At 43.5% G+C, this 23,585-nt stretch overlaps 1 protein-coding gene across 1 annotated transcript; it reads right to left on the bottom strand.

Moving 5' to 3' along the window:
• Nucleotides 1-638: 638 nt before the first annotated feature.
• LOC134290183 (uncharacterized) lies at nt 639-2,207 on the bottom strand. The gene has a single exon (XM_062857245.1). The coding sequence runs from the start codon at nt 2,205-2,207 to the stop codon at nt 639-641; it is 1,569 nt and encodes a 522-aa protein (XP_062713229.1).
• Between the last annotated feature and the right edge of the window lie 21,378 nt (nt 2,208-23,585).

Genomic DNA, 23,585 nt, shown 5'->3' on the forward strand with positions numbered 1-23,585 from the left:
CATACCGCCCCCCATGAAAGGATTTCATTAAAACACAAAGTCTAATTCAAAGCTACGCTTAACTTTAACAGAATGAATGAACGTTAAGATTTATGGTCGGTAGCGTCTATTACGTTGTTGTTCTGAAGGCAGTCCATCCGCGCCAGGGTGTATCGACGACGCTGTTCCAGCGGTCATGAACTGCAAGGTGGGGTAGCTTTCGATTTCGTAAACTTCGAGTCCTCGGAAGTAGTGATTCGTCGAACTGGCCGCGGCCTCCCAGAGACTGCCGAACGTGATATGCTTGGTGAGGTTTCTCGTGGTGAACAGTAGTGCACAGCAGAGCACGTGTTGTTGAATTTCGTGCCTGACCATTCGTGGTTACAGGACCACTGACTACCCAACCGAGCACGGTGCGTTGGAGAATTGGCTGATTGACAGGAGAACCGGTCGCGACAGGTAGTTGACCATCTCGCAGAAGGCTGAAGAAAAGCTGAGCACCGATAACCATGTCGATGCTCTGTGGCTTGGCAAAATCGGGATCGGCTAAAACCACAGTAGAAGGAAGTTCCCAATCGGAGATGTCAACTCTCCTTCCGGGCAGGTCATTGGTGATTGTGGGAAGAATGCTGAACGTCAGTGTGTTCGAGTAGGTGGAGTCAACAGAACTGAATTTGGCAACGCACTGCACTGGTGCACTGGTGACTGTTGACTGTAGATCCACCCATTCCGGCGATAACTGCAGCCTGCTTTCGTCGATTCAGCCCCAGGAGCTGAACAATCCGTTCGGTGATAAAATTCGATTCCGAGCAGGAATCCAACAGAGTTCGGACGAAAGTGGACCGCCCCGAAGGACCATGGACTTTGACCACGGCTGTGGACAGCAAGACTGTTGAGTGGCTTGTTTCGGACGAGTTTGATGCAGCTAGCGAGTTGAAAGTAGGCTGCTGGATGGCGGGTGTGGTTGTGGAGGCAAGTGGAGAAGGGATTGACAACAGTGCAGAGATCACAGACTCGTCGTTGTAATCGGAAGTATATTGATCTGGTGGGTTTGCGTGGGATTGAGGGCAATGAACGTTGGGGGAGAACGGATGCAGCAATGTGTGGTGTTTCTCGTTGCATCTCTGGCAGGTTTTGGACGAGCATTCACGACTGAAGTGGCTAGACCCCAGACAGTTCCAACACAACTTCTTCCTCCGGACGGTGTCCTGCTTCTGCTCAAGCTGAATCCGTTTGAACTCTTCGCAGTCGTAGATGCGACTAGTGGCTTTTGGTGGAAGGGGTTTCGAAACGGCTGCGGTGTAAGCTCCGGAGTGATGGGGTTTTTCCATTACAATGATAGATGTAGTGCTTCCACTGTTCAGCGAAAGCAGAATCCGGGCTTGATCTTTCAAAAAGGTTATCAGCTCACTGTATGTCGGAATCTTCTTCCTATCCTCGCTTGTTGACCTCTCCCAGTCCCTCAAAACGCTATGATTCAGGCGACTGCACAACATGTGCACCAACAGAGAGCTCCATTCTGTGGTCGGCTCCCCCAACGTCGTTAGAATCTTCACGTGGCGTTCGAAATGGTCAACGAGTGCCAAGATAGCATCAGAAGACTCCTCTTCTACCAGTTCTACGTTGAAAAGCGAACTGATATGGTTCTTGATAAGAAGGCGCTTATTGTCGTACCGACTCACTAAAAGATCCCATGCAATCTTGTAGTTGTCCCCCGTGATGCTCGTGGTATCCAGTAATCGCTTTACTGGGTCCTTCAGCGCCGTCATCAAATAGTGGAATTTGTCGACAGCAGCCAGATCCTTATTATTGTGGATTAGACTACGGTAGGCATCATGAAAGGGGATCCAATTATCGATCTCACCATCGAACGTCGGAAGGTCGATCTTTGGCAGTCGGACAACAGACGAAGTCACGTGAGAAGTGTGGGGCGGAGTGTGTTTGCCGGGTTTGTTCAAGGTGAGGAAGTCACGTAATCGATAATACCTTTCCTCCATCTCACCGCGCATGTTGATGAACGTAGCTTTGGTTTCCGTTGTGTCCTCCATCAACAGTTCCACCTCAATAGACACTGTTTCGTATCGACTGTACAATTGATCCAGTCTCATCAACCTCGACTCAATTTTACTTCGATCAACCGTGGCATCGTAATCATCGACAAACTTTTCGATAGTTTTGATGGCGTCCACAGTGACACTCATCAACTTTGAGTGTTCTCGAAGCGACATTCTGCTAGCTTAGAATGCCACGCAATAAGCAAACACCACCACGACGTAAGCGAAAATCCAAAAAAAGCGATGCCAATCCAGTCCACCACACCAAATTCAAAAAAGTTGCCTACTCTAGACGGTGTACTCACCGAAGCCACGCCGACCCAATGCTTCCAAGCCCTACTCACGCTGACACTGGTTCTGACGCCCAAACCAGGAAACGAAGGCTCGAGTTTTAACGACAAACCCGAGAAAACGACAGCAAAAAAGGTGCGGGTTTTGTCGACATACCCGAAAACGATTCCAAAAACCAAGCGCTAAATACGCTTACTTTGTCACTTTTGGCCACTGTGCACAGCCGCTTCACACACGCTACAGCTTCTTTCTGGTTCTATTGTCCAGTTTCTCGGCCAAAGTTCACTGACCACGATCGACACGTTTGTCACTCGCGCGGCGATCAATTTCTGCACACCGTACCAGTTCACACAGACAAGCGACGGAAAGCCCAACGTTTGATAGATAATCCAGCACCAGAGTCACAACACTGAGCCAATTATCGGTGATAAATTTATCTCCCACAGAGGGTAGATTACACGCGTGCTACAACGGTAACAATGGTGAGGCTGCACATGCGACGAGAATTAATTTCACTACAACGCGACTGGTTCAACTTCGATCCGGCTCGAAGGACCAAAAAGATGTCCACACACGGACTCCTCTTCGATAGTGTCTGCGCCTACAACGGCGGAGTGGACGGAATTCGGGATAGGTCACTTGATCGCGGAAGACACGGTCACTTCAATTCGGGATTTCGGTTCAGAGAAATGATGAACTTCACTGCGTCGCTCTACAAAAACGGTGTATATTCGCGACCGGACGGGTCAGAGAGATGGTGTTAACTGAATATGAGGAATCAATGAGCATTTTTCTATCCCAACAGTATAGTATGTGGTGTTCACAGTGAATCAAAACGTGTGCTGGGTGTGATACAATTTTGTTGATTTTGCAGTTCTCATTTATTGCGTTGGACGCAACAAATATCTTAAGAATTTTTGCAGGGCTTTCTTAAATTACTGAGGGAATCCCTCAATACATGAAGTGATACATAAAAGTACCTCTGGAGAAATATCAACCATAATTTCTGAAAGAGAGGTGAAGATATGACGAAGCCACACCCTAAATTTTCAAGAGCACAAAGCTAACGAACCTAATGATGGTTTACGCTGAAAAGTTGATCGATTGGTTACCCGCTGGTGGCAACCAATCGATCAATTTTTCAGCGCAAACCGTCATTTGGTTCTTCAAATTTGTGCTCTTGAAAATTCGGGGTGTGGCTTCATCATGTTTCTAAACAAAAAACCCTGCCTAGAGGAACATCTGAAAGAATTTCTGAAATAATCTCCTATTCTTCGCTTCGTGAAGAAATATCCTGAATTGCATCCCTGAGGAATTTGTTGGAGAAACCCCTGGAATAATTTCTGGAACAATTTCATGAAAAAATACCAGAAAAATTTCTAGAAAAATCCCAATGGATTACTTTGAAAAAAATATGACAATTCACAAACATGAAAAACATGAACGAACTTCTGTAGAAATATTCTAGAGAAATCTGCAAGAACCTTCTTTCAATCAAAATTCCGGAAAACATTCGGTAAACCTTGAAGAACCCCAAAGCCATTTCTGGCGATGTCCCTGGAGGTGTTTATGGAGGAGTTAGTGAGAGGAATACATTCTAAAATAATTCTCGGAGAAATCTTTTGAAGAATTCTACTTCCTTTTCCGCGATAATTACAGATAAATTTAGAAAAAAATATTCTTAGAGGATTTTTCCTGGTAAAATTATTAACTTGGCGCAAGATTGAAGTAATTTCATACAGGCATGCCAACAGAGGAAGCACAGCAATTTGGAAACTTTGAGTAAGCAGCTCAAGACAGCACTGTGCAGCATTATTTCAGTTAAACACAGACAGCATTTCAAAGAAAGCTCTCGATTCTTATAATGTCTACAGATGTCTACCGTACTTATGCGAAACGTCATTATGCGAAATTTCCCACCCTCGATGCGGAGATCATTTCTTCAGTTTGTACGTTTGTTCGCTGTGCTTAAGCTTTGTCGTAGATATAATAAACAATTAAACTCTTTTCGAAAAAAACACCAGCTCCAACGAGTGGCAGTAATATCTCGCTGTATCTTATATTCTAAGAGGATCAAGGACATATAAATCCATTACTTGTGCGCTGAGGGCCAAGAATGAAATCCCATTTTACCACACCACGTGTAGTTTCTATTCGGACGTATTTACTCCACCTAAATACGATGAACTCATTCGCAGAAGCAAACAATGATCCGGTTTACGACCAGTTCCGGTGAGTGGCGGTAGTTTTGTAACGCTAGCACACTGGCTTAGAGAATGTTTACACTCTATCCTCCTTCGCTCTCATCGGCGGTGTTCCCTTAACCCCCACACCACTCGAACGAATCTAATTCTGGTGAGGATTTTTGGTACTTCGTATGAAGGTATAAAAAAAGTAACCTTCAGCCGTAAAAGCTTCGCAGAAATATCCCACTCTTAACCGGTAGTGGTGGTGGTCGTGGTAGTTGCCGACAGCAACAGTCGCCAGCAGCTTGAGCAGCCCATTTCATTTCCTTTGGGGATTACCTCCAGGCCAAAGTATTTTCCTCCAGCTCGTAGATAAACCGGATTGATGAACTTTCGATCTTGGGTGTCCGTCAGGCGACAAGATAACATCATCGCAGCAACCACTCATTCGGCCACTCTTCTGGCATGGTACCTAGTAGGCGGCCGAGGTCGTGCGAGAAGTGTCGCCGGTATGCTTATGGGATCAAAGTAGGCTACATGGTCTTCGCTCGGCGCAATCACCACGATGGCTTGGCCATGTAAAAGCTAATATTTAAAAGATTAGTGTTTTACCGATTGTTGGTGGACACCGCTTGAAAGCGGATTACCAAGATAGACATCTTGGTGATTGTTGTTTTTTTTTCCTTTTCCTCAAATCCCAACCTCTGGGAAGAGATGACCCCTGTGAGGATACGCTGCTTCTTTCAGCTTCTGAACCCATCGTAATGGACTCGGGTTTACAACATGATATGCCACCGCCGTTACTAGGTCAGATTGGTCTTGTTTCCCACCAACAACAACAGCGTCATAAACAACGCGTCGTCGTCGTCGTCGGCGCCGGCAATGGCGATGGCGTCAGCTTTGAACCGTCGACGGTAAATGCAAAGTTTAACTACACTTAGCCCAGGTAAATGATGTGGGCAGGTCAGCGAATCCGGCGATGGTCGGACCATGCACGTCTGCTGTTTATCCTTCAGGCACCAAAGCGGAGCGCAGCGAGAAGCGATCTGATCCTACGTTGTTGTTGATGTTGTTGTTGCTACTGTTTATGCTGCTCATTGCAACCAGCAGTCCTCGATGAAGGGGTTGTTGTAGGTTTAAGCTTACCTAGAAGGTTGGGGTTGCGACTCCGGTAATTAGACTTTTAATGGGTGGTACTTCGGTAAACGCGCGCACTCAACTTTAAGTCGTTAAACATTTTGACCTTGTTTTGAGTTTGCTTTTATTGCCGCGAAGAAGGTTTTGGGTTGAACGTGGGTAAGGGGCTGTCCATAAAGCACGTGGTCATGAGGGGGGGGGGGGCGGGTTTGGCCAGTGACCATTTTGTATGGACACAAGAATAAAATTTTGTATGGACTAATGACCACGCGGGGGGGGGGGGGGGGGTGGTTGAAAAGTCCCAAAAAAATGACCACGTGGTTTATGGACAGCCCCTTATTGTTTCACCGATGTCATCAGGGCTTTACAATCGCGCTGAAGGTACGAATTCTAGAATACATACTTGGAAGATGCATTTCAATAAAAGCTACTATACACTAGACATTAATTCCAATCTCACTGAAGTTGAATTGGAACTAGTAAACGGGTTCCTGCTAAACTAATTGTACACAATTCAATACAACTTAATTATTATTATTATTATTATTATTATTATTATTATTATTATTATTATTATTATTATTATTATTATTATTATTATTATTATTAATATTTATTAAAGACACTTTACCACGTTTGGTCACTTCGTGTCTAAATTTACAACTTAATGGTATGACAATTTTACATTATATTACAATTTATATGAATTCTAGAAGAACTTACCGGAAGAATTCCGGCAAGAGTTCTCTAAGGATTCCCGGAAGAAATTCCCGAAGGTGTTCCTAAAGGATTTCTAGAAGCAACTTCTGACAGATGTCCAGAAGAACTTCCCGGAATTCTTGAAGCAATCCCAGAAGTAGTTACTGGACGAATCCAAAAAGGAACTCCTGGAAGAATCCCGGAGAAGTTTTTGGAATAATACTGAAAAAAGTTCTTGCATGATTCCTGGAAGCACCTCAGAAAGAATTCCTGGAGAAATCCCAACAGGAACTCGCATGAAATTCCTGGAAGTAATTCCATACGGAGTTTTGAAAGGAGTTTCTGTAGGAATCTTGGAAGGAACTCCTGTAGGAATTCCGGAAGAGATTTCTTGGGGTGCAATTGCTACACACTTAATTTAGAATGGCGAATCTCGGTTCACGAATGCCGAGTTTTGCTCAGCCGAGAAGTCAGCTAATTTTTTTCATGAGATCTCAGCTTATAAATGCCGAGAATCAGTATAGCACGCCTTGTTGCCAAGCAAGAAACCATCTTGTTAGGGTTCATTCACAAATATCATAACGTCGAAATTGACCTGTTTTGACACCCACCTTCCCCTTCGTAACACTGTTTACATGGGAAGAAAAAATATTTGTTCGGGCTGTAATACCATGAAGGACACCCACCCACCCCCTCCAGCGATATGACATTTGTGAACAAGCCCTTAGCTGAGTCTTGGTTAAAATTCAGAAACCAAGATTTGCACAGCCGAACTCGGGCAATAAAACTGTGTGTGTAGAATTCCGAGCCATATTTTCCAGGAATATCTTTTAAATGTAAAACAACTTCTGAAGATATGATGATGATGAACCTGGGCGAGTTACCTGTAAGATAAACGACGGGTTAAGTATTGTTCCTTTTAATTCCACTAAGAATTTGCATACTTTGACAGATGATAGTCGACTCGAGGCGAGTCAAGTACATGACAATGAAGACGACCTTACGTCGAAATACGTATCTGTCAAAGGATGCAAATTCTGAGTGGAATTAAATGGCACAGTACTTTCTTTTAACTTCTGAAAACATTCCAAAAGAAACTATTAGGAGAATTTACGATGGAATTCCTGAAGGATTAAAGAAGGAAACCTGAACTAGTTCATGGAGGAACCATTTAGAAATCTCAGATAAGGAACTTCTTAAGGAACCCCAAAAACAATCTCAGATGGAGTTCCTGAGGAATCACATAAGGAAACCCTAGAGAAATCCAAGAATAAATTTGTGGAGAAACCACGGAAGGCTCTCAAGAAAAATGGATTTGGTAATCCTAGAAGGAGTTTCTGCAGGAATCTTGGCATTAATTTCTAGAGAAATTTGGGAAGGAATTTTGAACTCCTAAAGTTATTTCAGAAGGACTGTTTTTAAGAAATTTCAGAAAAATTCTCTGGGAGAATCTCAGGACTTCTTTTTACAGAAATCCTGGAAAGGACTTTTGAAGGAATCCCAAACGGAAACTCTTTAGGAATCTCAGGAAAAACTCCTGGAAGAATCCCAGATGGAACTACTGGAACTAGAAGGAATCCTAAATAAACCTCATCAACATAGAGTAGAAGTTAACCTTTGTGAGTTTTCCAGTTATTTTTATGTACAAATTCGTTCAGAAATTGTGATGTTCTTTTCATCGCAGCGGACTTCATCCGACAAAAGGTACAATAAAAACCCTATGACATTGGGACTTCCTCCAGGGATACCTTCAGAAATCCCTCCGAATAGAAAAAAAAATATTTCAGGGATTCTTTTTGTCTCGTGGTATGTTCCGAAATGTTTTCAAGGATTACCCCTCGCGTTCACAGAACGCGACGCGAGACAAGACACCACACTTATGGTTCTTACATTTGTCAAGGTTTTACAAATTAACCATTTCTATCGATCGGTTTCGAGCGGGATGTTGCCCATCTTTTAGACAAAGTCCGACTCGACTTCCTCCTGAAATTCCTCTACGGTTCCTAAAAACAACTATCAAAGACTTGAACTTTCAGTGATTTATAAAGTATTTGAAAAGATTAAATCAAAATTAGTGAAGTAAGTGATACTGCATTCAAAGGTTAACCGTTGAATCATTACAGCTTAGCTGGCCAGAGCAGTGCAGAGCAGAGCAGAGCAGTTTACCCAAGATCTTAAGAATTTTTACCTGAATTTTCTTCAAAAATTCTCCTGGGATTTTATTTTCTCCGCCAGAGATTCATTCAAAAGTACTTCCTTAAATTTCTACAGGAATTATACTGAAGATTTTTTCAAGGATTCTTTCAGAAGTTTCTGCTGAGATTTTTTTTAAATTTCTTTGAAAATATATTTTTAATTTTGCGACATCTTCAGAATTTTGGAGATTCTTCAAAAAATCATCCATGGAGTACTTCAGAAATTCTTCTTAAGATTTCTTTGAAATTCCATTCAGGGTTTCTTCAATAAGGCTTTGAATAATTTCTTAAGGTAAATTCCTAAAACGATTTTTTAGAAATTGCTCCTACAATTCCAATTGAAATGCCCCGGAAATGTCATTGAAGATCCTTGCAGAATATTTCGCTAACTTTACGGCTCTTTCAGTCTTAATTAAGCAGCTGAAACGCCTGTTGCATCTACTGTTCTACTTTTCGGTGTGAAAATTTTCGGAATATGGTCAGATTTTTATCTAGGGCTTTTCCATAAAATTTGGTATTTTTCGGCTTTCAGTCACAGAAAAGCGTTGATTGTTTTAGATCATTGCCAACGTTTCGATCCAGTGGTTGGGATCTTCATCAGGGCTCGATGTGAATCAACTTGTTTTCGATTCGTGTTGATCACACGGCGGAATGTCGTTTTCTTCTCTGCACCGCACTTGTTTCATTGGACCCTAGCACCTCGATTGAAATGGTGGGTGGGTACACAGTTCGAGTCACAACACTTGGCACTTTGGGAACACTTTGTGGGCTTCGTGGCCGTGCGGTTAGCGGCGTCAGTCGTCTAGGCGTTTCGTAAGCCTTGGAGTGCGGGTTCGATTCCCGCTCCAGTCGGGGAAAACTTTTCGTCAAACGGAAAATTCTCCATTGGGCCACTGGGTGTTATGTGTGTTGTCCGTTGTCTCGTGTATGTAATGTTCAGTCTGTGTAGCCTCTGGCTGAAGACGGTGTAGTGTCTTTCATATTGAATTTTGAACCGCCATCTTGGATTTGAGACTGCCATCTTGAATATTCTGATCGCCACTTTTGGACTCCCAACATCTTCCTCATATCAAATATATCCATATTGCAATAGGGCCTAAAACTACATTAAATAGCCGCCATCTTGAATTTCAGACCACCATCTTAGATATTCTGGTCGCCATGTTTGGACTCCGGACATCTTCCCCATACCAAATATACCCATGTTGCATGGGTTTAGGGCTTTATACTTCATTAAACAACTGTCATTTTGGATTTTAGATCGCCATCTTGGATATTCTGGACGCCTTTTTTGGACTCCCGACATCTTCCTCATACCAAATATATCCATATTGCATTCATTTAGGGCATAAAATTGCATTAAATAGCCGCCATCTTGGATATTCTGATCGCCATTTTTGGACTCCGAACATCTTCCCCATACCAAATTCACCCATGTTGCATGGTTTTAGGGCCTCAAACTCCATTAACCTTCCTACGGTGTTCGGGTCAATATGACCCGGATCGCACTTTTCAGGCGCAATATCTTTTGATCCTGATTTGCTATAGCTTTGAAACTTTGTGACTTTAAATCTTTTGCCAAAAACTTATTTTTAAAATTTTGACCGATAATTTTGGCCGTTTCTGAAGGGCTGGACAAAAAAAGTTACGTTTAAGGTGTTCGGGTCATATTGACCCGGATTTGGTACAACGATTTAACAGTCATTTCTCAATAAAATAATAAAGTTTTTGTACTCAAAATTATCGTTAGGGCTTAAATTTTGTGGATCAGGCTCAAAACTAAGGTTCGGTTGGATGTGGCCACTTGGAACCGACGCCAGAGGGACCATGGTTTGGCCATGTTCGCAGGAGGGTATGTTTCGCAATAAGTTATGCGAAATGCAGCTGATTTGTATGTTTGGAGTGCTAAATGCACCGGAAAAAGCAGCATCAAACTGCCTCAACCACTAAGCTAACTGACCAGATGAGTTTTGGCTATCAGGTGGCCACGGGACTAAATCTTGAGGCCTCGGAACGGCTTCCCGGAGACCCCCGATAGGTGACCATTTTACAAATATGGTGAATCCATGCCGTGCGACATATCAAAAGTTGCAGAATTTTATGGAGAATACATCAGTGACCATGTCAGAAGCCAGAAGCAAAATTGGTCACTTGGTGGTCCCGGAACCGATTCCCGGGACCCCGGAAATGTGGCCAATTCTCGCAGTTTATATGAGCTTGCCGTATGGCACATCGAAATCCGCAGAATTTCATTGACAATTCACCAGTCATCAAACCAGCAACTGCAGACAACATTGTCCGCTTGGTGATCTCAGAACCGGTTCCCAGGGCCGGTTTCGAGGCCCCCGGAAATGTGGTCAATTCTCGATTTTTTTTTTTACTTTGCCGTGCGACATATCTAAATTTTCAGAATTTTGTTGCGAATATATCAGTGGCCACATCAGATACGAAAAGCAGGATTGGCCACTTAGTGGTCCTGGAACAGGTTCCCGGTAACCGGTTCCCAGGATTCCGAAAATGTGGCCAATTCTCGCAGTTTGTATGACCTTGCCGTATGGCACATCAAAATTCTCAAAACATCATGTGTAGGTAATTTATCAGTCATCAAACAAGCAACAGGAAACAACATTGTCCACTTGGTGGTCCCGGAGCCGGTTCCCAGGACCGGTTCCAAGGACCCCCAAAGTGTGATCAATTCTCGAATTTTTTTACTATGCCGTGCGAATTTTTCAGAATTTTGATGCGAATATATCAGTGGCCACATCAGATACGAAAAGCAGGAATGGCCACTTGGAGGTCCCGGACCCGGATCCGGAGGCCCCGGAAATGTGGCCGGTTCTCGCATTGTGTATGACCATCCCATGTGGCACATCAAAATTCGCAGAATTTCATAGATAATTCATCAGCTATCAAACCAGCAACTGAACACAACATTATCTACCTGGTGGTTCCGGAACAGGTTCCCGGGACCGGTTCTCAAGACCTCGGCAATGAGGTCAATTCTCGCATTTTCTATGATCATGCTGTCCGATGCATCGAAATGTGCAGAATTTTGATGCTCACATCAGGTATCAGAGGCAGAATTAGCCACTTGGTGGTCCTGTAACCTGTTCCCAGGACCCCGAGAATGTGGCCAATTCTCGCATTTTGTATGACCATCTCGTGCGGCACATCAAAATTCTCAGAATTTTATAATGAATTCATCAGTCAGTTTTCAAGCCAACTACGGGAAACAACATTGTACACCTAGTAGTCGCGGAAGCGATTACCAGGACCCCGGAAAAGTGTTCAATTCCCGCAATGTCTTCGATCACGCTGTCCGATCTATCAAGAGTTGCACAATTTTGATGCGAATACATCAGTGGCCAAGTTGAATGCCAAAAACAGGATTGGCCACTAGATGGTTCGAAACCCGGTTCCCTGGACACCTGGAATGTGCCGTGAGACTTATCAAAATTCATAGAATTTCATAGATAGTTCGTCAATTATCGAACAACTGGAAACATCATTGTCCACCTGATGGTCCTGGAACCGGTTCTCGGAGAAATATTGCCAATTTTTGTGCTAACCCGATCACCAAATTTGCAGGGTTGTTGTCCAGCATTCTTGCAATATGCCCTGCTCATCGTATACTTCCAGCTTTGTCTACCTTCTCAATACTGGGTTCGCCGTACAGTGCAACGAGCTCGTGATTCATCCTTTACCGCCACTCACCCTTCTACTTCACACCGCCGAAGATTAGTACGCAACGGGCGAAACTCCAAATACTTGCAGGTTCCACTCAAGCATGGTCCGTGTCTCGTGTCCATAGAGGACCACCGGTCTTATTGGCGTTTTGTTCATGGTACATTTGGTGCGTGAGTGAACCTTTTAGACCTCAGCTACTCAGCGTACCATCAGTGTAACGCGTTCGAATTGCACGACTAATTTTGTTGACAGCTGTCAGTAAAGATCCGATGTAGACGAATTTATCCACCTCCTCGAAGGTATCCCTGTACTTCGTAACACTACTGTCTAGACGGATCCGGTCGTTTTCCGTTCTGCCTACCAGCATGTACTTTGTTTGTGCTGCATTCACTACCACTGCGACCTTTGCTGCTTCGTGTTTCAGGCGAATGTCCGTCACCTTGTCGCAGTTGCCAGCAGTTCCCCCTAGGTGGCGAATATTTCCATGTAGTACTAACATGCTAACTTTTTTTTTACATTCTGAATATTGATGAAAGTCTGAAATTTTTGATGTGCCATGAGCTTGAGCTTGATTAATCGCCAGCAGTTGCTACACCAGTATCGCCAAATCAGCTTCACTCACATAAGGAATCAATGAGATAGCTGCTCGGGATATTCAGTGTTGGTAGTGTCCTATTTTTTGGCGAGAATGGCGCCTTAGGTTGCAGGTCAATGTGGAGAACGAGGGGAACATAGGCAAAACAACATAGGGGAACATTGGCAAATTTTCATAGTTGTGGCTTTCACAACCAGAGGCGCGCGCATCGTTTTTCTATGCGTTTGACGTTTCACATTAGCGCCTTCTGTTGACGATATTGCACAACATAATGATTCGCGCAACTTTTCCACCAGGTGATGGTAGTGTGAACTGGGCGATGGATTTCCATGAAAATCGTTCAAGGTGTTACGTCTGTTTGTCTAATTTATTACATATCCGGGGTCCTCATATTCTGGGACTACCAAGTGAACAATGTTGCTTCCCGTAGCTGGCTCAAAAACTTATGCATTCTCCAAAGAGTCTGGAAATTGTGGTATATCGGACGGCATGGTTATTGAAAATGCGAGAACTGGCATAATGCTAGGAGGCCAGGGAACCGGTTCAGGGTCCACTTGGGGGACAATGTTCTCTTCAGTAGCTGGTTTGATAACTGGAAAATTATCCATGAAATTGAACGAATTTTGATGCGCCACATGGCAGGGTCATACAAAATCAGGGAATTGGTCACATTTTCGGGGCCTCGGGAACCGGTACTGCGAACCGGTTCCGGAACCACCAAGTGGGCAATGTTGGTTCCAGTTGCTGATTTGATAACTGATGAATAATCTTTGAAATTCTGCGAATTTTGTTGTCCCATACGGTAAGGTTATACAAACTGCGAAAATTGGCCACAATTCCGGGGTCCTGGGAACCGGTTCCGGGACCACCAAGTGGCAAATCCTGCCTCTGATATCTGATGTGAACATCCAAATTTAGATGTATCAGACAACATGATCATAGAAAATGCATGAATTGACCACATTTCCGGGGTTTTGAAAACCGGTCCCGGGAACCTGTTCCGGAACCACCAGGTGGACAATGTTGTCTTCAGTTGCTGGTTTGATAACTAATGAATTATCTATGAAATTCGGCGAATTTTGATGTGCAACATGACATGGTCATACAAAATGTGAGAATTGGCACCATTTCCGGGGCCTCCGGAACCAGGTCCGAGACCTCCAAGTGGCCTATCCTGCTTTTCGTATCTGATGTGGCCACTGATATATTCGCAACAAAATTCTGCAAATGGTGATATATCGCACGGCAGGGTAAAAAAAAAAAACGAGAATTCACCTCATTTCCGGGGTCCTCGGAACCGGCCCTGGGAACCGGTTCCGGGACCACTTAGCGAACAATGTTTTTTTCAGTTGCAGGTTTGATGACTAATATATTATCTATGAAATTCTGCAAATTTCGATGTGCCATATGGCAAGGTCATACAAACTGCGAGAATTGGCCACATTTCCGGGGCCCTGGAACCGCTTCCGGGACCACCAAGGGGCTAATCCTGCCTCTGATATCTGATGTGAGCACTGATGGATTCGCATCAAAATTCTGCAAATTTCGATGCATCAGACAACATGATTATAGAAAATTCAAAAATTGACCACATTACCGGGGTTTTGAAAACCGGTCCCGGGAACCTGTTCCGGGACCACTAAGTGGCCAATCCTGCTTTTCGTGCCTGATGTGGCCACTGATGCATTCGCATCAAAATTCTGAAAAATTCGCACGGCATGGTAAAAAAATCGAGAATCGATTACACTTTGTGGGTCCTTGGAACCGGTCCTGGGAACCGGCTCCGGGACCACCAAGTGGACAATGTTGTTTCCTGTTGCTTGTTTGATGACTGATGAATTACCTACACATGATGTTTTGAGAATGTTGATGTGCCATACGGCAAGGTCATACAAACTGCGAGAATTGGCCACATTTTCGGAATCCTGGGAACCGGTTACCGGGAACCTGTTCCAGGACCACTAAGTGGCCAATCCTGCTTTTCGTATCTGATGTAGCCACTGATATATTCGCAACAAAATTCTGAAAATTTAGATATGTCGCACGGCATAGTAAAAAAAAATCGAGAATCGACCACATTTCCGGGGGCCGCGGAACCGGCCCTGGGAACCGGTTCCGAGATCACCAAGCGGACAATGTTGTCTTCAGTTGCTGGTTTGATGACTTTTGAATTATCAATGAAATTCTGCGAATTTCGATGTGCCATACGGCAAACTCATATAAACTGAGAGAATTGGTAACATTTCCGGGGTCCCGGGAATCGGTTCCGGGACCACCAAGTGACCAATCTTGCTTCTGGCTTCTGACATGGTCACTGATGTATTCTCCATAAAATTCTGCAACTTTTGATATGTCGCACGGCATGGATTCACCATATTTGTAAAATGGTCACCTATCGGGGGTCTCCGGGAAGCCGTTCCGAGGCCTCAAGATTTAGTCCCGTGGTCACCTGATAGCCAAAACTCATCTGGTCAGTTAGCTTAGTGGTTGAGGCAGTTTGATGCTGCTTTTTCCGGTGCATTTAGCACTCCAAACATACAAATCAGCTGCATTTCGCATAACTTATTGCGAAAAATACCCTCCTGCGAACATGGCCAAACCATGGTCCCTCTGGCGTCGGTTCCAAGTGGCCACATCCAACCGAACCTTAGTTTTGAGCCGGATCCACAAAATTTAAGCCCTAACGATAATTTTGAGTACAAAAACTTTATTATTTTATTGAGAAATGACTGTGAAATCATTGTACCAAATCCGGGTCAATATGACCCGAACACCTTAAACGTAACTTTTTTTGAGCACCTTCGGAAGGTTAAACAACCGCCATCTTGAATGTTGAGCCGGTATCTTTGATTTTAGACTGCCATCTTGGATATTCTGACTGCCATTTTTGGGCTCCGGACATCTTTCCCATACCAAATACATACACCCATTCATTCATTCATTTCATTCATTTATTTAGTTCACATCAAATTCATGATAATACTGAATCAACAATTTGCTGCCATAATACATACTCGATTTGCAGCTGCAGCTCTCCATCCTCGGTCACGCCCAACACTCGCCAGATCTCGCTCCACCTGGTCCGCCCATCGTGCTCTCTGCGCTCCACGCCTTCTTGTACCAACCGGATGGTTAGCAAACACCAACTTTGCAGGGTTGTTGTCCGGCATTCTTGCAACATGCCCTGCCCACCGTATCCTTCCAGCTTTGGCCACTTTCTGGATACTGTGTTCGCCGTAAAGTGCAGCGAGCTCGTGGTTCATCCTTCTCCGCCACACACCGTTCTCCTGCACACCGCCGAAGATCGTCCTTAGCACCCGTCGCTCGAAAACTCCGAGTGCTTGCAGGTCCTCCTCGAGCATCGTCCATGTCTCGTGTCCGTAGAGAACCACCGGTCTTATTAACGTCTTGTACATGGTACATTTGGTGCGGGGGTGAATCTTTTTTGACCGCAGTTTCTTCTGGAGCCCATAGTAGGCACGACTTCCACTGATGATGCGCCTTCGTATTTCACGGCTCACGTTATTGTCAGCCGTTAGCAAGGAACCGAGGTAGACGAATTCTTCTACCACCTCGAAAGTATCCCCGTCTATCGTAACATTGCTGCCAAGGCTTGTCCTGTCTCGATCAGTCCCACCTACCAGCATGTACTTTGTATTAGCCGCATTCACCACCAGTCCGACCTTTGCTGCTTCACGTTTCAGGCGGGTGTACTGTTCTGCCACCGTTCCAAATGTTCTGGCAATAATATCCATGTCATCCGCAAAACAGACAAATTGGCTGGATTTCGTGAAGATCGTACCCCGGCTGTTGAGCCCGGCTCGTCGCATAACACCTTCCAGGGCGATGTTGAATAGTAAGCAGGAAAGTCCATCACCTTGTCGTAGTCCCCGTCGAGATTCAAATGAACTGGATAGCTCACCCGAAATCCTTACGCTGTTCATACACCCATATTTCATGAATTGAAAACTGCATTGAATAGCAGCCATCTTGAATATTCAGCCGACATCTTGGATTTTAGATCGCCATCTTGGATATTCTGGTCTCCATTTTTGGACTCCCGACATCTTTCTCATATCAAATATACCCATATTACATGGTTTTAGGGCCTAAAACTACATTGTATAGCCGCCATCTTGGAAATTAGACCGCTATCTTCGATATTCTTGTCGCCATGTTTGGACTCCGTACATCTTCCCCATAACAAACATACCCATGTTGCATGGTTTTAGCGCCTTAAACTCTATTAAACAACCGCCATCTTGAATGTTGAACCGCCATCTTGGATTCTAGATCGCCATCTTGAATATTCTGACCGCCATTTTTGAACTCCGGACACCTTCCCCACACCAAATATACCCATATTGCATGGTTTTAGGGTCATGAACTCCATTAAAGAACCGCCATCTTGAATTTGGAGCCGCCATCATGAATTTCAGACCGCCGTCTTGGAAATTCTGACCGCTATTTTTGGACTCCGGAAATCTTCCCCATACCAAATATACCCTTATTGCACGGTTTAGGACCAAAAACACCTTTAAGCGCCGCCATCTTGAATTTTGAGCCACCATCTTGGATATTAGACCGCCATCTTGGATATTCTGGTCGCCACGTTTGGACTCCGGACATCTTCTTCATACCAAATATACCCATATTGCATGGTTTTGGGGCCTAAAACTCCATTAAACAGCCGCCATCTTAAATTTAGAGACGCCATATTGGATATTCTGGTGGCCATTTTTGAATTCCGGGCATCTTTCTCATACCAAAATACCCATATTGCATGGTTTTAGTACCAAACTTTTCAACCGCCATCTTGGATTTTAGACCGCCATCTTGGATATTCTGCTCGCCATCTTGAATATTGGGGATTTTCTGGTCTTCAGTATTAATTTCCGCACAAAATTCGTCAACCATGCTAAAGGTTACAAAAATCGGCGCAGCTTGATGTGTCGCATGTTGGGGCTTGGTTCAGTTTTATATATGACCAGTTCCACCGGTGCTGGTCCGGATCACTAAAATGGCCATAACTCTGGAACGCCTTGGCCGATCCTAACCATTTTCAATAGCAAACAATGCGATAAAATTCCGGTATGACTCGTGCTAAAATCCGTAAAATCGGTCAATAGGAAGTACCATAAAAGTGAATGACCTTTAATTGTACCCAGACATACATACACACATACACATATACAGGCATCATCTCAATTCGTCGAACTGAGTTGATTGGTATATGTGACTTGACCCTCCAAACCTTCTATCGAAAATTCATTTTTTGAGTGAACACTTTGGTGTACGAGAAAGGCAAAAAAAGAGTTTTGGAAAACCATATGCTAGTATTTAAAGTATAATTTCTTGAAAGTATCTTGAAAAATACTAAGGATTAGATTGTGGAGTAATTTCTGCAGGAATTGTTGAGAGAATCTTTGAAAAAATGCCTGAATGCCTGAATCCTGAGAAAACCTAAATAAACCCAAGGCAAATCCAAAAGGAATACCTGAAGAGACTCTTGAACAAACCTCTGTAGGAACTTCTACAAGAATCTCATGAGAGTTTTCTTGAAGATTTTCTAAATAAATGTCCGAAAAATTCATGAGTAAATGATTTTATAGTTGAAGCAACCTCTGGAGAAATGCAAGTAATAATTACTGAAAAAACTGCTGGAAAATATTTAAATTTCTAAAGAAAACTTCTAAAGGAAGTTATGAAAGCCTTCAAGATTGATTTATTGAGAAATTCTTATAAGAACATTTGGAGAAATCCAAAAGAAAAAAAAAACGAAAAATTCTGAAAACATTTATTTGGGAAACGTTTGAAGAAAGGCATGAAGCATTACAAGCATGAACTTATGGGGCGATACTACAAGGGATTTCCTATAGAATCCTTTAAAAATCCCAGGAGGAATTTCAGAAAAAAATCCGAGGAAAACCCGTAGGCCAGTTTCAAGATAATTGTATGAGAAATTTTTTGAGAAACTCCTGAAGAAATCCTAAGGATTTTTTTGGGAGAAACCCTGAAAGCGGATCTTTAGGAAGCTAAAGGGATTCTAAGAGTCATCTTTAGGTGATTTCATGCTCAATCATTCTAAGCACATCTGCGAAAATCTTCTTTCTGTGAACATTCTAGAAAATTTTTGATAAACCCTGAACGAATCCACCAAGAAATTTCTGGCGGTGTTCCTGAAGGTAATCCTGGAAACTTTTAAGAGATTTAAGGGAGAGTTCATGCTAAACTTTCAAGTAATTCTAGCAAGAATCTACTTTCCGCGATTGTTACATTTAACGAATTCTTGAAATAATATTGCATGAAGGAGTTTTCCCGGAATAATTCTCAATTTGGCTCAATAGTGAAATCATTTCATTTGGGGCGTACCAGTATACGGGGGTGCTGAAACTTGGAAACCTTAAGTAACCAGCTCTGATTTATAATCAAATACTTAATAAATGATTATTGAAGACACTTTGCAGAGTAAAAATTATACTACGTTTTGTATTATTTTACACTTAAATTCAGTGACGCCGGATGATCGAATTGAAGAGAGTTCCTTCTGCATCCAGAAAACAGTGTCCATTCTGAGCGTAACCTCCTCCAATGTTGCCATTTGAACGCTCCTTCAAAGTCTTCAGTGCTAGTGTGCTGTGCGAAAGGCTTCGCACACACCGAACCCACCCATGGGCCATGGGCATTGGACGCATTGTAGTAGGCCTGGTGCCTGGTGCAAGATTTATGACTCACTCGTTGCTACACGTTTCCCGGTTAACTGTCCGTGACACCGTGTCATTGCCCACACTCTCATCCAGCTAGACTCAGCAATGTTCTTCTGGGATGTTCCGATGACAATGCTTCTGGAAAAGATCCCTCTGACTGGCTGGCCGGGACGAACGACGACGACGACGACAACGACGATGATGATTACAACACAACTGGTAACAATTGTCCCGTGCGGGCTTTTTCGGGGCCTTTTTTCGCACAGTTCCGGTCCGGCTCCGGCTCATTGTACGAGAGGATTCACAATTTGCGTTACGCGACAAATGCGGTTTACGTACATACTTGAAGCAGCAAAAGCGCAAAACGGTAGCGCCGCTAGCCAGCCGCCGAAACCGGGCCAAAACGAGTTGGCCATTGGGGAGACATAAATTTATTACAAAACAATAACTGCGTCGTCACCAGCAGCGCCAGCGCGTGGACAGTCCGGATCCGGAACGAACGAGATGGGATCGGATCGGAATTTGGCCCGAAGGGTTTGGGCCGTAGTTTAGGCCGTTGTCGTTTGGTTTGAACCGGCTAATGCCAACTGTGAGCCGAAATTGCTTTCGAGTGGCTAGGAAGTGGTTCTCAATCGGGGACAATTTGCACACCGACAGCAGTCCTCTATGATACATTTAACTTGGTAGTAGTTTGGAAATCACTGATGTAACGTAGAGAGAATTGTACGGCCGAGTGTCATTAAGCCAGGATTTAAATTGGTAGGCCTCCTGGGGAGAAGCCGTGAGATCGTCTTTGGGTACCAACAGCTTGAATGGTGTTCATTGCAGATTGTAGCATGTCAATTCTCTTCTTCGAATGGTGCCATTGTGTTAATCGATCCATCACTAATAGGATTCCCAATTGCGCCATCTCTGGAGACGAAACATCTGCCCAAAATTGCTCGTTTTCTCTTTTATCCGACTTCCGAAGTTCCAACCACCAATCCGTCACGTATGCTTTCTTGTGCCGCCGTCGTGTATCGATGACGTCTATTTATATAACCGGGTATCAAGAAGGATAATAACCCAAATTCCAGCGACAAACCAGCTTCATTCGGTTGTCCTTGCACGATCCCCTTCCCTCAGCATGTCATGAGCACGTAATCTCTCAGCAAGAAAATGAGTCAAGTTCACTTAGTCCTGACTGCTGTGCCTCCTCCGCCTTCACCGCCAACTTTGTTGCGAAACTTATTCCCACAAGATTATCGCAACTTTTAGCGTTCGATGCGAATACGTGACAAATAACTCTACTCACTGCGCTGCTGTGTCTCTCCCCCTATCTCTTACGGTCGGTCCGGGTAGGAAAATCTCAAGGGGCTAAAAGAAAGCCTTGGCCTCCATTTTCCGGTTGCGTGTCGTCGACTTCAACGTCTTCTGGCAACATCAACATAATAATCATTGACATCATCAGCGTCGTCATCATCATCATCATCATCGCAAGAAACATAAGACACAGTCGTCGAGTGACACAGCTTCACAGAGGCAGAGACCGCGACTAGGTACATACAAGAACCGTGGTGGACCAACCAAGCTGGATCAGGGCTTAAAAATCAATTACGATTCCGCTGCGCTATTTCTTCATCATCATCGCATCATCGTCGTAGGAAGAACTTCAGTGCCGTAATAGTGATTCAATCATGTACGATGAGCTGCTTATCGTGAAGCGGAGTGTTTTCCACGTGATGCACCCGAACGAGTACCTAGGGAAATTGTGTTTTTGCTGGCTTTTAATGGTTGGTTTGCGAGGTTGAGAGTGGACTGTAACAACAGTTATATTTTATTAAAAACCAACATTTCCTTTTATTTTTACCTATACATATCAGATTCGGATCCTGTAAAACATAAATGGAACAAAGAGCCCCAAGAACATGACAAAGTTGATTAGTAAGCACATTCACTTCAATTACATCAGTAGTACAACTTCAGCAGTATTACAGAAGTTCGGCGTCGCACAACAGCTTTATTAAACACTAAAGCGTCTTGATAGAACACTTGGTTTTCCACGAAGTCCGTCCAATTTATTAATTTATTTGAACAGTATTAAAATTGGGAAAACACAAAATGAGGAAGAGTACGCTACAATACTTGGTTTGTACAGCGAGCTCGTGGTTCATCCCACTCCGCCATACATCGTTCCCCTGCAAACCGACGAAGCACGCGTCACTCGAAAACTCCGATTGTTTGCATGTCCTCCTCGAGGATGGTCCATGTCTCCTGTCCGTACATGGTGGATTTGGAGCGTGAGAATTATTTTAGGCCGTCATCGGCGTGACCGGAAAATCTCCATGAAGTCAACACTGGCGAAGCAAACGAATTGGCAGTACGGTCTATAATTTGTAGTCTGAGCTTTTTCTTAGCCATTGATGACATAAATTATTATGTTTGAATTCCATTGTTTTATCCCTGTTTGGGTTCGTCACTGCGTCCAGTTATAAGACCTATTGTAACATTACCTGTGCCCTTAGTGTAGTGCATATCTACACTCCACCCCATTGTCATTGAGGGGTAATACAGTATTTTTGATACAGTTTCCTGTTTTTTTAGAAGCTTCAGAAGCTAACAATTTAGATAATAAGGTCGCACTATTTAGACATATAAATCCCCAAAGAAATTTCAGAAGAAATCCCCGAAGGAATTCCAGAAGCAGCTTAAAAGGAACTGCAGGAAGAATCCCAGAAGAAACTTCTAGAGGAATCTCTGAAACAACTCATGAAGGAATCCCTGAAGAAACTCCTCCGCCAATCTCCAAAAGTTTTTCAGAAGAAGTTCCGGAGAAATTTCAGCAGGAATCATCGAAACAATTCCAGAAGGTCAAGTTCCCAATGAAATTCTAGGAAGACTCCTCCAAGGATTTCCACGAAGAATCTCCGTAGGAACTCCTGGAGAAATCTCTTATGTAACACCAGGAGGCACCCTTGAATACTACTGGAAAAATCTCTAAAAGAACTCTAAGAGCGAGCCCTGGAAGAACACCTGAAAAAAAAAACTTAAGGAACACCCGGAGTAATCTTAGAAGGAACTCGTGGGCTTATCCCTGAATGAACTTCTTCTGGAATTCGAGAAGAAACTTCTGGGAATCTCTGAATTCTCCTGTTTTGGTTGCACCTTGAACAGCGTCGAATTTATTAGTGTTACGATTTTGTAAAATGGTACGACGTATATAAGAGATTCGTAAGAACATTAGTTTTGGAGTTGAAAAGGCAAAACGACAAATCTAATCGATTGGTAGATATGTTCCTTGAAATTCAGAGTATGGTCTGATGTTGGTGTACGATTCTCAAGACCTATAAAGTATTCAAACAGAAAGTTTTTGTTTTTCGGGAATAAACATCTAGAACTACTTGAATAACGAGAGAAAAGGAGTGCAAGTGGTTATTTTGCAAAAAAGAATTTATACTGAACGGAAAGTTAGCGGATCCATTCACCGTCGTACTGCAGTTAGTAAGATGCAAATAGTCGTGTGAGAGCCAAGGATGGGAACACTCACTTGCAAAGAGTTACACTCACTTGTTGTTTTCTCAGCTCAGAAGCGTGCAATCAAGGAATAATGTATGAACGACTTTTGCCTTGTGGTTTTGTCTAGAAGTGTGCCGAATAGAGTAGGGGTCGCACTCGTATATCGAAGTCATGAGGGAACTGTGAAGGCAACTCTCCACGAGGTGAATGTAAATGAATCTCACCTCGTGGAGAGTCTCTTTCACAGCTCTGTCACGACTTTGGTATGTGTGTGCGACCCCCACTTTATTCGGCAAACTTTTAGAAAAAAACACTAGGCAAAAGTCGTCCATACATCGTTTCTTGATTGCACGCTTCAGAGCTGAGAAAAAAGCAAGTGAGTGTAACTCTTTACAAAAGAGTGTTCCCATCCCTGGTGAGAGCCTTAGCTGACACTGGGGATGTATAGTCAATCGAATAATTGAAGGTGAAAATGGGGTTTTACTGGTCGCTAATATCAATTATATGGCTTTGAAAAGATTATCGATTTATAAAGTTTCATGCATTTAAGCATACCACCC

This window comes from Aedes albopictus, chromosome 3 (assembly GCF_035046485.1).
Source record: "Aedes albopictus strain Foshan chromosome 3, AalbF5, whole genome shotgun sequence".
Lineage (NCBI taxonomy): Eukaryota > Metazoa > Arthropoda > Insecta > Diptera > Culicidae > Aedes > Aedes albopictus.

Excerpts from the sequence above, each read along its gene's own strand:
- LOC134290183 (XM_062857245.1), bottom strand. The coding sequence starts at position 2,207 with ATGTCGCTTCGAGAACACTCAAAGTTGATGAGTGTCACTGTGGACGCC.